Consider the following 13,147-nt stretch of genomic DNA (forward strand, 5'->3'; position numbering starts at 1 on the left):
CATTTAAGTCATTTAGCAGACGCTCTTATCCAGAGCGACTTACAAATTGGTGCATTCACCTTATGATATCCAGTGGAACAACCACTTTACAATAGTGCATCTAAATCTTTTAAGGGGGGGGGGTTAGAAGGATTACTTTATCCTATCCTAGGTATTCCTTAAAGAGGTGGGGTTTCAGGTGTCTCCGGAAAGTGGTGATTGACTCCGCTGTCCTGGCGTCGTGAGGGAGCTTGTTCCACCATTGGGGTGTCAGAGCAGCGAACAGTTTTGACTGGGCTGAGCGGGAACTGTGCTTCCTCAGAGGTAGGGGGGCAAGCAGGCCAGAGGTGGATGAACACAGTGCCCTTGTTTGGGTGTAGGGCCTGATCAGAGCCTGAAGGTATGGAGGTGCCGTTCCCTTCAAAACTCCGTAGGCAATCACCATGGTCTTGTAGCGGATGCGAGCTTCAACTGGAAGCCAGTGGAGAGAGCGGAGGAGCGGGGTGACGTCAGAGAACTTGGGAAGGTTGAACACCAGACGGGCTGCGGCGTTCTGGATGAGTTGTAGGGGTTTAATGGCACAGGCAGGGAGCCCAGCCAACAGCGAGTTGCAGTAATCCAGACGGGAGATGACAAGTGCCTGGATTAGGACCTGCGCCGCTTCCTGTGTGAGGCAGGGTCGTACTCTGCGAATGTTGTAGAGCATGAACCTACAGGATCGGGTCACCGCCTTGATGTTAGTGGAGAACGACAGGGTGTTGTCCAGGATCACGCCAAGGTTCTTAGCACTCTGGGAGGAGGACACAAGGGAGTTGTCAACCGTGATGGCGAGATCATGGAACGGGCAGTCCTTCCCCGGGAGGAAGAGCAGCTCCGTCTTGCCGAGGTTCAGCTTGAGGTGGTGATCCATCATCCACACTGATATGTCTGACAGACATGCAGAGATGCGATTCGCCGCCTGGTTATCAGAAGGGGGAAAGGAGAAGATTAATTGTGTGTCGTCTGCATAGCAATAATAGGAGAGACCATGTGAGGATATGACAGAGCCAAGTGACTTGGTGTATAGCGAGAATAGGAGAGGGCCTAGAACAGAGCCCTGGGGGACACCAGTGGTGAGAGCGCATGGTGCGGAGACAGATTCTCGCCACGCCACCTGGTAGGAGCGACCTGTCAGGTAGGACGCAATCCAAGCGTGGGCCGCGCCGGAGATGCCCAACTCGGAGAGGGTGGAGAGGAGGATCTGATGGTTCACACTATCAAAGGCAGCAGATAGGTCTAGAAGGATGAGAGCAGAGGAGAGAGAGTTAGCTTTAGCAGTGCGGAGCGCCTCCGTGACACAGAGAAGAGCAGTCTCAGTTGAATGCCCAGTCTTGAAACCTGACTGATTAGGATCAAGAAGGTCATTCTGAGAGAGATAGCAGGAGAGCTGGCCAAGGACGGCACATTCAAGAGTTTTGGAGAGAAAAGAAAGAAGGGATACTGGTCTGTAGTTGTTGACATCGGAGGGATCGAGTGTAGGTTTTTTCAGAAGGGGTGCAACTCTCGCTCTCTTGAAGACGGAAGGGACGTAGCCAGCGGTCAAGGATGAGTTGATGAGCGAGGTGAGGAAGGGGAGAAGGTCTCCGGAAATGGTCTGGAGAAGAGAGGAGGGGATAGGGTCAAGTGGGCAGGTTGTTGGGCGGCCGGCCGTCACAAGACTTGAGATTTCATCTGAAGAGAGAGGGGAGAAAGAGGTCAAAGCACAGGGTAGGGCAGTGTGAGCAGGACCAGCGGTGTCGTTTGACTTAGCAAACGAGGATCGGATATCGTCAACCTTCTTTTCAAAATGGTTGACGAAGTCATCCGCAGAGATGGAGAAGGGGGGGGGGGGGGAGGGGGAGGAGGATTCAGGAGGGAGGAGAAGGTAGCAAAGAGCTTCCTAGGGTTAGAGGCAGATGCTTGGAATTTAGAGTGGTAGAAAGTGGCTTTAGCAGCAGAGACAGAAGAGGAGAATGTAGAGAGGAGGGAGTGAAAGGATGCCAGGTCCGCAGGGAGGCGAGTTTTCCTCCATTTCCGCTCGGCTGCCCGGAGCCCTGTTCTGTGAGCTCGTAGTGAGTCGTCGAGCCACGGAGCAGGAGGGGAGGACCGAGCCGGCCTGGAGGATAGGGGACAGAGAAAATCAAAGGATGCAAAAATGGAGGAGAGGAGGGTTGAGGAGGTAGAATCAGGAGATAGGTTGGAGAAGGTTTGAGCAGAGGGAAGAGATGATAGGATGGAAGAGGAGAGAGTAGCGGGAGAGAGAGAGCGAAGGTTGGGACGGCGCAATACCATCCGAGTAGGGGCAGAGTGAGAAGTGTTGGATGAGAGCAAGAGGGAAAAGGATACAAGGTAGTGGTCGGAGATTTGGAGGGGAGTTGCAATGAGATTAGTGGAAGAACAGCATCTAGTAAAGATGAGGTCAAGCGTATTGCCTGCCTTGTGAGTAGGGGGGAAGGTGAGAGGGTGAGGTCAAAAGAGGAGAGGAGTGGAAAGAAGGAGGCAGAGAGGAATGAGTCAAAGGTAGACGTGGGGAGGTTGAAGTCACCCAGAACTGTGAGAGGTGAGCCATCCTCAGGAAAGGAACTTATCAAGGTGTCAAGCTCATTGATGAACTCTCCAAGGGAACCTGGAGGGCGATAAATGATAAGGATGTTAAGCTTGAAAGGGCTGGTAACTGTGACAGCATGGAATTCAAATGAGGAGATAGACAGATGGGTCAGGGGAGAAAGAGAGAATGTCCACTTGGGAGAGATGAGGATTCCAGTGCCACCACCCCGCTGGCTCGATGCTCTAGGGGTATGCGAGAACACGTGGGCAGACGAAGAGAGAGCAGTAGGAGTAGCAGTGTTATCTGTGGTAATCCATGTTTCCGTCAGCGCCAAGAAGTCTAGGGACTGGAGGGTAGCATAGGCTGAGATGAATTCAGCCTTGTTGGCTGCAGACCGGCAGTTCCAGAGGCTGCCAGAGACCTGGAACTCCACGTGGGTCGTGCGCGCTGGGACCACCAGGTTAGAGTGGCAGCGGCCACGCGGTGTGAAGCGTTTGTATGGCCTGTGCAGAGGGGAGAGAACAGGGATAGACAGACACATAGTTGACAAGCTACAGAAGTGTTGTTTCTTGTATTATTGTCTCTTGTGTCTTTAGAGAACTGTTTCACTTTGATATCCTTTTTCTTCTGTCCTGATTTTCTCTTTCTTTTCTTCTGTTAACTAGATATTCTTTGTTGTTCTTCGTTAGCTAGCTAGCTTCTTCCAAAAGAGTCCCTAGCAACTGCTTAGCAACTGGTAAACAATTCAGCTAGCTAAGATAACTACAATTTTATGAAAAATAGTTATTTTTCAAAAGCCTATCTTCTTTGTTTGTTGCTTGTTTTTGACACAATGACACAATGATGTGTCATGTCTAAATGGGGAGCATTGGAAAATGTCCTACCCATTAGATATTACAAATAAGACTGAAGTGCATATCATTGTACAGTGATATATAATTCTGTTCAATCAGGGGATTCCATTTTACATCTTGCTGAACAATCAGCCCAGGATAAAGTGCATTCATTTGTGACCATTTCTGTTTTTTCATCAGTGAACTACTAGCACATCACTGAGCCGCTCTATCCACACTCCTCTCTTTCCATACTGTTACTCCTCCCTTTCATCTGCCTCTAGAGTAGGTCCTTTGAATGAATGAATACTGTACTTTCAACTAGCTTTCTTTCCTTGTTCTATGTCATTGTCCTCACTGATTCAAATGCACCGAATAGGTAAAATAACTAGTAAAGCTAACGTTTCTGAATAAAATCTGTTTACTTTCTGAAAATGCCATGAAGTTCATTTACGGCAGTGGAAGAAGTATCATGTCGTAGCTATAGTGGGTTAGTCATAGTAGGGAAGTTCTGTAACTATGTACACAAATTGATGCCATGATGTAAAAACTGGCTCCTCCCACGTAGCAATATTGCCAACAGATAGGGAAGTTAAAGTGAGTACTTTCTCCGATCTCCCACATCTGTCAGGACAATAAAATGAATAGGGAATAGGAAAGGAAGCACTATACATTATACAGCCAATACGGTATACAGTACATCCCTTTTACATCTCAGTCCACACTTCCTACTACCTCTGAACTCTCTCTATCCTATCTGCCCTCCAGTGCCTTGTCTCGGGCGATGACAGCCTCATCAAACTTGATCATGAGAGTGGCGCCCTTGTGCCAGTGCACCGTGACCTTGGCGGGGAAGCCGCTGTGTGTGAGAATGGCCTCCACCGCGCCCCCAGTGAAAGCGGCACAGTTGAGCGTGCTGTTTTCTTTGGGCACCGAGGTGAAGATGTTGATCAGGGGCTCTTTCTCAATGATATAGTAGGTCTTGTCGTCGTCATTGGCCTGCTCCAGCTTGTTCGCTTCCTTACCGAACAGGGCCCTCCACACCGACACCTGGGGAATCGAGGGGGAACGGAAGGCAGAGAAAGGTGAAGGTTTGTTTGTGTTTATGCTTATGTCTGAGGCCAGGTCTCTTGAAGTGGAGGTCACGTCGCTGCTACAGCCAAGAGCCATGCATACCTAGGCTATATTTGTATGACATTATAGCCTAATGTTATGTGAATGTAGTATAATGTCATACATTGGTTGTTATTACACTAATGAAAAAGTCTAGTATGTGAATCACACACTGTGCAAAGTTCTCTTGGTCATACGTTGATGAAGAGCAGTATGTTCAACACTTCGCTTTCCCTTTTTCCATTCTTCTCTCAACACCAGCACATCCAGCAGGCTAGCCCCCACGCCTTGACCCAAGTCTGCCAAGCGTGCCTGCAGCTCGGACACAGAGTACACCCGACTCTGGCAGTACTACTGCACCATTTCAGAGAAGAGCAGGGCGAATGCGCTCATGCTGACCTCAGTCTTGAGTCTAGTGAGCGAATGCTCTAGAATTGCAGACTTGCCCCTGGTGAAGCAAGTCTCGATTTTCTACAGGGGGAGGGGAAGAGAGTGAGTGACTGTCAACAACAGCAGAATGTTGGAGTATAATAAGATATCAGCGCATGACTGTTGGGGCTTTCAAGGCAACTGGGAACTCTGGAAAGAAACCAGGTCAAATCATGATGTAAGTGATCTTTGGGTCGTAACTCCAGAAGGATGCCCGAGTTGGATGACAGTTCAAATGATTTTTCCCAGTGGGAGCTAATTTTTTCCCGAGGTCCCAGTTGTCTTGAACGCACTAAGTCGGAGATTTCCCAGTTCCCAGTTATTTTGAATGCGGCATTAGTACCGAACATCACTCAATGACTGTTCTGACAACCATCCATCCGTTTCAACACATCAGGAAACGTGCTACTACGGTTAGATACTCTTGAACAGAATATGAATAAAAACAAGGATTATTTCATTCAATGAGCACACATGGTGGAAAGTTGACTCTAAAGAAATAAACATAGCAAATATTATTCCGGGTGATACATCACACATCACAATATGAATGTTGAAATATCTTCTGTTGAAACATTATGGTATCAATACAATTATTTAAAATATTAGTTTTCATAAATCCCTATTTTAAACAGATTTTTTAAACCTACACAAATAATAAAAAATATATCTAATTATAATCCAGTAGAGGCCAGTATTGTCCCATTTATCCACTGGTAATGGATGTTCGCTTAATGACACAAAGGGAAAATAAACAGGGGCCAAAATTCACCTCATACATTGAGAACAAGAGGGTTGGGGATGGAAAACACAAAAACAAACAGACACTGGCTGCAGTTCTCAATGCAGCAGTCACTCAAGTGTAATAGACTTTGTTCCCCTTTACTCCCTACCAGCAAAACCTCATAAGCCAATGAACACCACCTGCCATGGGACACTAATGTCATGAGTCAGGAACGTTTCTGTCATCTGAAAAAGCATACATGCACTGATTATAGTGTATGCCTACTACATTGGGTTGTTTTCGGGGAATTTGTTAAGTGTCATTTCCAGTAAGGTTACTGGGCTTCCCTGACACTGACGGTAAACAGACCGCCCCTCTCTATGCATCGTGGAACACATTTACCAGACTTCACTATCTGTGTGTGTCTGTGTATATGTGTGTGTAATTACATCCATATGTGTGAAAGTTGGATGTAATAGATGTATATCATGGAAAAAAATACTGTGATTACTAATACAAACCAGTATATCTTCAGCACTTCTCTTGTCCCTTTAAGCTTGACCTCGTCACAAGCTTGAAAGGGCCTTATTTGTTTTCCGATGACAAACTTTGACTTTGGGTAGGAACCAATCAATATTTGGAGGCGTCTGTGTATAAAGAGTTATTTAATCTATTGGGACACCGCATTACAAACACATTGATTCCCCGAAGTGGGAAGTGAAACCAGCTTTAGGTACTTGCAACAAAGCCTTATTAAGCATCTGGACATTCTGCTTGGGGTTTGTCATGAGTGGTTGTGGTTTGTCATAACAGAGTGTTGGACTGTAAGAGATAAGAAGATTACAACTCTCATCGGCAGCCTGGGTTGACCTTGTCTGGGGATTGTTTGTGGGTTTAGTTTAGCCTCTGGATCTGGTGTGATACAGCTGCACTCAGAATGACTACAGTGGTTCTATGGCTCTTCATTGTGGTTGGAACGTGCTACAGCGTTCTCTGTTCAGGTAACCTGTGTTAATGGACTGAAATGTGTTTATTTGGGTTCATATGTCTGAAGGTACGGCTGCCTTACTGCATTGTCCGTGCACATCTTCATTGGCAACATATGCTTCTATTGTTAAACAGAGCTCAATTTAACACAGAAGGTCACTAGTATATAGCTGGTGTACAATACATTAAATACCCCAAGATAGTATGAATATGAGTATGAATGAAGCCCCAGGTGACTGTTTGCACTGAGTCTGTAGTAGCACGAACAAAACATTTGTTTTGGTTTCAGAGGACCACCTGCGGGACATGGACAGTTTCATAAGTGCCGTAGAGCAGGCTGAGGAGTCGAACCCAGACCTGTCCCCACTAGCCCTTGTGAGGAGGCTCCGCAGGACGGCCGGACACGAGGACCCACTCACCCTGCACTTCCTGGGGGCCTCCAACAACATCAGCCACACCCACACCTTCGTGTTCAACACCACTCTCTTTGGCTTCTTCGACAAAGCCATCCACCATTTTGTGACGGACCGTGGTGAGGAGAGAGGGGTCGTTCTAACCCAAGATGGCACCACAGTGGCCATCGCTCCCATGCTTCTAGGCATTGAGGTGGGTCTGAAAGCTAAGCTGGAGGGCACCCCTCCTCTGGGCATGTTTCCCCTCACCTTGGCCAAAAACCTAGGGTTGTCGTTCCTTAGCCTCCAAGACTTTCCACCTGCTCAGCGTCTGGGGCCGGACGGCTGCTGGGACAACGTGACCCACCCCAGGGTGTTCCAGCTGTCGCGGGTGCCCACCCTGGCCACCGATGCCCTCGTCAACGGGGGAATGGATGGGTCCATTTTGGGCATGGATCTTGCCACCCTGGCCCCCTCTAAACAGCCTGGTAAACTCAGCAAGGTTCTGAAGGGTTACTACAACCATGTCCTGGAGGGGCAAGACCTGGGGGTTGTATCCAGCCACATCAGCCCCAAGCGCAGAGAGATTGCCCAAGCCCTGCTGGGCACCCTGGACACCCAGAGACAGGTGATGGAGACCCTATACCTGGTGTGGAGGCTGGAGGACACCCAGTGGATAGCCAAGGATACAGGGGTGGAAAAAGCAGTGAGAGACGGAATGCTGGAATTTGTCCACAGATACTGGGGTGAGTCTCAGGGTGGGGGAGAGGGAATCATTTACCCCTGTAGTTATGACATTGTAGGTCATAAAAGGCTATTCATTTGAAGTCTGTAAATATGAAGATTAATTGAACCTGTTCAACCTCTCCTGTCCAGACTGCCCTACCATCATCCCACGGTGTCAGTGGGGGGCAGCACCCTACCGAGGATCTCCCTTCCCTCTTGCCCTGCCCCTCCCCTTCCTGTATATCCACCACACCTACGAGCCAAACAGGCCCTGTCACTCCTTCCGGCAGTGCTCCAGGAGCATGAGGGCCATGCAGCGCTTCCACCAAGAAGACCGCGGTTGGGCCGACATCGGATATAGGTGACCTTTGACCCCCTCATCCATTCGCAGATATTAACAAACCCTTTATACTAAGCTTCGTATATGGAGACAAGTGTACTGTGTCAACCTACAATTACAGTCAGTCATACCATAGCAAATCTTGACATGATATTTATTACACAGTATAACTATGCAATGTAAAATGACAAGATGCTATAACAGGAATCAGGGTTGTGAGATAAAACAAATTGCATTATCACTCCAACTCCTAAATGGATGTTCCCCTCAGCTTTGTAGTGGGTTCTGACGGGTACATCTACGAGGGGCGCGGCTGGCATCACCTTGGCACCCACACCAGGGGGCAGAACTCTTATGGTTACGGCGTGGCCTTCATTGGCAACTACTCCTCCTCTCTGCCCTCACGCCACGCCCTGGATCTGGTGCGCCAACACCTGGCCAAGTGTGCAGTGGATGGCGGGCGCCTGCAGGCCAACTTCACCCTCCACGGGCACCGGCAGCTGGTGGACACCTCCTGTCCAGGAGACGCACTCTACTCAGAGATCAGGGGCTGGGAGCACTTTGGGGTGAGAGACTGTTCAGTATTTTTGGCTACTATACCATCAGTCAATGTCAAATGTATCCTTTTAATATATACACAATCAAAAGGGCATCACAGTTGCACCAGAACACTACTCAGTCATAATACAATTGTGCCCTTTTTCCTACATTAGACATGAATGATAAACACAAACATTAAGCTGTTTGTGCACTGTTGATATTGATGCTGCTGACACATTTTCATCCAGTGTTACCTTGATCACTCATTACAGCAAACTTTTACAGGAAACAAGCTCATCGAAAAAGGACCAATGAAGAAGACAAGCATGTAAAAAGCAGTGTGGAATAAAAACCAGTTTTGTCAAAATGTCTCATTGGATTGTAAGGGGGTATCAATTTGTTATGTCCATGATAACAGTGTTTTAGAGTTATAACAGCATATAACACTCACCCTTATGGTTGTCACTGCTTCACATTACAGTGTTGTAGCACAACGGAGACATGTACAGTATACTGAACAAAAATATTTAGAGCAACATGTAGAGTGTTGGTCCCATGTTTCATGAGCTGAAATAAAAGATCCCAGACATTTTACACACGTACAAAAAGCTTATTTCTCTCCAATTTTGTGCTGAAATGTATTTACATCCCTGTTAGTGAGCATTTCTCCTTTGCCGAGATAATCCATCCACCTGACAGGTGTGGCATATCAAGAAGCTGATTAAACAGCATGATCATTACACAGGTGCACCTTGTCCTGGGGACAAAAAAGCCACTCTAAAATGTGCAATTTTGTCACACAACAAAATACCTTAGATGTCTCAAGTTGAGGGAGTGTGTAATTGGCATGCTGACTGCAGGAATGTCCACTATAGCTGTTGCCAGATAATTGAATGCAAATGTATCTACCATAAGCCACCTCCAACGTCGTTTTAGAGAATTTGGCAGTACGTCCAACCGGCCTCACAACCGCAGACCAGGTGTAACCACGCCAGCCCAGGACCTCCACATCTGACTTCGTCACCTGCGGGATCGTCTGAGACCAGCCACCAGGACAGCTGATGAAACTGAGGAGTATTTCTGTCTGTAATAAAGCCCCTTTGTGGAGAAAAACTCATTCTGATTGGCTGGGCCTGGCTTCCCAGTGGGTGGGCCTATGCCCAGTCATGTGAAATCCATAGATTAGGGCCTAATTTATTCATTTAAATTGACTGGTTTCCTTATATGAACTTATAACTCTGTAAAATTGTTGAAATTGTAGCATGTTGCATTTATGTTTTTGATCAGTATAGCTGCATCTGTCGAGAGAGAGAGACAGTGACACCCAGTGGCACAGGAATGACAACTGGCACCAAGGCTACTAGAGGATCCAGGATAGATGTGTTCCACTCAATGACTGGGTTCCACTCCTCTTAGCCTATATCAAAATGATAAATTAATTGTTAATTCATTAAAAGTGAATTACAATTAAATTACTGTAAACATCACCGTCAACACAAAAATAACATCAGTTTTAGCGGGCGTAGGGAGACAGTTGGGCCTATTGGAATACTTTGAAATTGTTTTGGCTAATAAATTATACATATTGACTATCTGTCCAATTCATGAAACACATATTGACCAGGTTGTGAGAGTGAAATGTTTAACAGGTGTGTAAGTTAATATTAATTAAACATTTATTGAATAGGCCTAAATTCTCGATTTCAATCAAATGATTGTAAACTCAAAGCATTGAACATTATTTTGAATATTGTTATATATTTAGTATTTTGTAATATTTTGACATATTTATTTGCTTTATCAGCATGGATTGACAATCTTGGCATATTTGTTCAATCAACACTGATTTTGCTATTTTCATACACTTTCAATGTATTAAAAGTACAGTATAATGTTAAATGTCCACCACTGGTCATTGTTGATACATTAGCATACTGTAAATCGTATTGATTGATTCTGAAATTCATTTCATATAGCCTACTTTAAATAGCCTGTTGTCTTCAAGTTTGAAGCGATTTTTACACCAACACATTTTAATACTGTATGGCATGTTTTATATATTTCTCTAACCCTTTGGTATGCGAATTTCCAATGCCAATAAACCATCCTAAATGACGTTTTTTTTTTCCAGTGACATCGCGTAAAAATGTTAGAGGATCTGTATTCATTAGGGAGAAATAGGATTGGCCAGGGGCAAATGATACAACAGGATAAATAAATGTGCTCAGAAATGTACGACGCTGTGCGCAAAAAGGAACGTGTCACCATAGAAATAGAATCTATATTATAATTCCATGCTCTTCACAATGTCCAATAATATACATTTTAATTCCTCATTTTATGTGTATTACTCAGAGGTTATGTTATTCACAATCACAACCAACCTACAGTATATCGATAGCAAACGCGTCGTATATTTTTTCCTGTTCTCAGTTAGGTAAGTAGGTCTTCCGATAATGAGAAGGACCGATATTGCACGCATTCGACATTTTCGAAAAACACGTTACTTGGATCATATCGAATCTGTTAGCTATACAACCAATTTATCGATCATCTAAGATGACTTGTTTCCTCATCCTAATTAAGGTCTCATTAATCTCATCTGCACTTTCATTGTTTATATTGCATGTTGTTGTTCTATGTAAAGTATAATGTATATTCTTCCCATTTAGATAACTCTTTCCAGCATTAATTTGAAAACGACAGATGTACTGCTGTAGACATCTGGTATTGGGTTCTGTGCTCAGTAACCCTAGCTCTTTCTGCAGAGCTTTGGCCAATCAAAACAAATAATCAAAAAAGGCCTAATCACTCTCCAAGGAGGAGCAGCTAGTTTGTGCCATGAACCAATTCATATCGCTCTCTGCTTGCCACATTCGAACTGGTTTAGTCACTAATTCAACTCTATTGCGGAAAATGCTCAAGAGGCAATTCTGTACACTGAAAGCCCAGGGAAGGCTCCCACTGGACCTCCCTCTGAGACTAATGAAGGCCTGGCTCCTGACAGGGAAGGCTCCCACTGGACCTCCCTCTGAGACTAATGAAGGCCTGGCTCCTGACAGGGAAGGCTCCCACTGGACCTCCCTCTGAGACTAATGAAGGCCTGGCTCCTGACAGGGAAGGCTCCCACTGGACCTCCCTCTGAGACTAATGAAGGCCTGGCTCCTGACAGGGAAGGCTCCCACTGGACCTCCCTCTGAGACTAATGAAGGCCTGGCTCCTGACAGGGAAGGCTCCCACTGGACCTCCCTCTGAGACTAATGAAGGCCTGGCTCCTGACAGGGAAGGCTCCCACTGGACCTCCCTCTGAGACTAATGAAGGCCTGGCTCCTGACAGGGAAGGCTCCCACTGGACCTCCCTCTGAGACTAATGAAGGCCTGGCTCCTGACAGGGAAGGCTCCCACTGGACCTCCCTCTGAGACTAATGAAGGCCTGGCTCCTGACAGGGAAGGCTCCCACTGGACCTCCCTCTGAGACTAATGAAGGCCTGGCTCCTGACAGGGAAGGCTCCCACTGGACCTCCCTCTGAGACCAATGAAGGCCTGGCTCCTGACAGGGAAGGCTCCCACTGGACCTCCCTCTGAGACTAATGAAGGCCTGGCTCCTGACAGGGAAGGCTCCCACTGGACCTCCCTCTGAGACCAATGAAGGCCTGGCTCCTGACAGGGAAGGCTCCCACTGGACCTCCCTCTGAGACTAATGAAGGCCTGGCTCCTGACAGGGAAGGCTCCCACTGGACCTCCCTCTGAGACCAATGAAGGCCTGGCTCCTGACAGGGAAGGCTACCACTGGACCTCCATCTGAGACTAATGAAGGCCTGGCTCCTGACAGGGAAGGCTCCCACTGGACCTCCCTCTGAGACCAATGAAGGCCTGGCTCCTGGCAGGGAAAAGAGTCTTCATAGAGTGAGTGCAGTGTTCAGGCTATTTTTTAAATTGTACGAAACGTTAAACTTCATTTAGGTAACTTGAGTTTATCACGTCATTAGACAAGCGTAAATGATAACCCGAATGTATCAAAATATATTAGATGACAGCAATAGTTTGATAGATCGTGTAGACAGACATAGTCTGATACATTTCCATATTCACACGAAGGCGTGAGACAGAGACATGGAAGAGATGGAAGAAGGTCTGTATAGCTGAATTGGTGAGGACTATGTAGAGCAAACAGTACACCCACTGTAAAGCACTTAAGATATCAGCAAGCTCATTTTTGTACCCAAAGAGAGAAACAGTTGTAATTTTTCCCATCATTTCAATGATGGACCAGTGTCCAGTCTCACCTGATACATCAATGGTCTGTTAATTACATATTATGTTGTTACATAGACTTGGGATGCAAAGAGGGGCCTGGAATTATACAGGAGACAGAGAGAGTTCTCCTGGTCAGTTGCCAGAGAGTTCAGGATGAATTAAGGATGTCCGATGTCATCATGGACATGGCGACCAACGGAGCCATGCAGCTTCTGAAAGAGGAGTGTTGGAAGTTGAACTTCTTGCACCTAAAGGATGAGA

At 46.5% G+C, this 13,147-nt stretch overlaps 1 protein-coding gene and 1 pseudogene across 1 annotated transcript; one reads left to right on the forward strand and one right to left on the reverse strand.

The window, feature by feature from the left end:
* Positions 1-4,131: 4,131 nt before the first annotated feature.
* LOC106564972 (trafficking protein particle complex subunit 5-like) lies at positions 4,132-6,030 on the reverse strand (annotated as a pseudogene).
* Positions 6,031-6,423: 393 nt separating this feature from the next.
* On the forward strand, positions 6,424-9,237 carry pglyrp2 (peptidoglycan recognition protein 2). The gene is made up of 5 exons (XM_014131547.3): positions 6,424-6,645; positions 6,921-7,769; positions 7,900-8,110; positions 8,361-8,655; positions 8,915-9,237. Exons 1-5 carry the CDS (start codon positions 6,582-6,584, stop codon positions 8,942-8,944), a joined length of 1,449 nt encoding a protein of 482 aa, XP_013987022.1. The 5' UTR covers positions 6,424-6,581; the 3' UTR covers positions 8,945-9,237.
* Positions 9,238-13,147: the final 3,910 nt, after the last annotated feature.

This window comes from Salmo salar, chromosome 12 (assembly GCF_965601325.2).
Source record: "Salmo salar chromosome 12, fSalSal1, whole genome shotgun sequence".
Taxonomy (NCBI): Eukaryota; Metazoa; Chordata; class Actinopteri; order Salmoniformes; family Salmonidae; genus Salmo; species Salmo salar.

Bases quoted from the DNA above. Each gene is read 5' to 3' on its own strand.
- pglyrp2 (XM_014131547.3), top strand. From the start codon at position 6,582: ATGACTACAGTGGTTCTATGGCTCTTCATTGTGGTTGGAACGTGCTAC. The intron at 6,646-6,920 runs GTAACCTGTGTT...TTTTGGTTTCAG, and splicing joins CTACAGCGTTCTCTGTTCAG to AGGACCACCTGCGGGACATG. The intron at 8,656-8,914 runs GTGAGAGACTGT...AAACTTTTACAG, and splicing joins GGGGCTGGGAGCACTTTGGG to GAAACAAGCTCATCGAAAAA.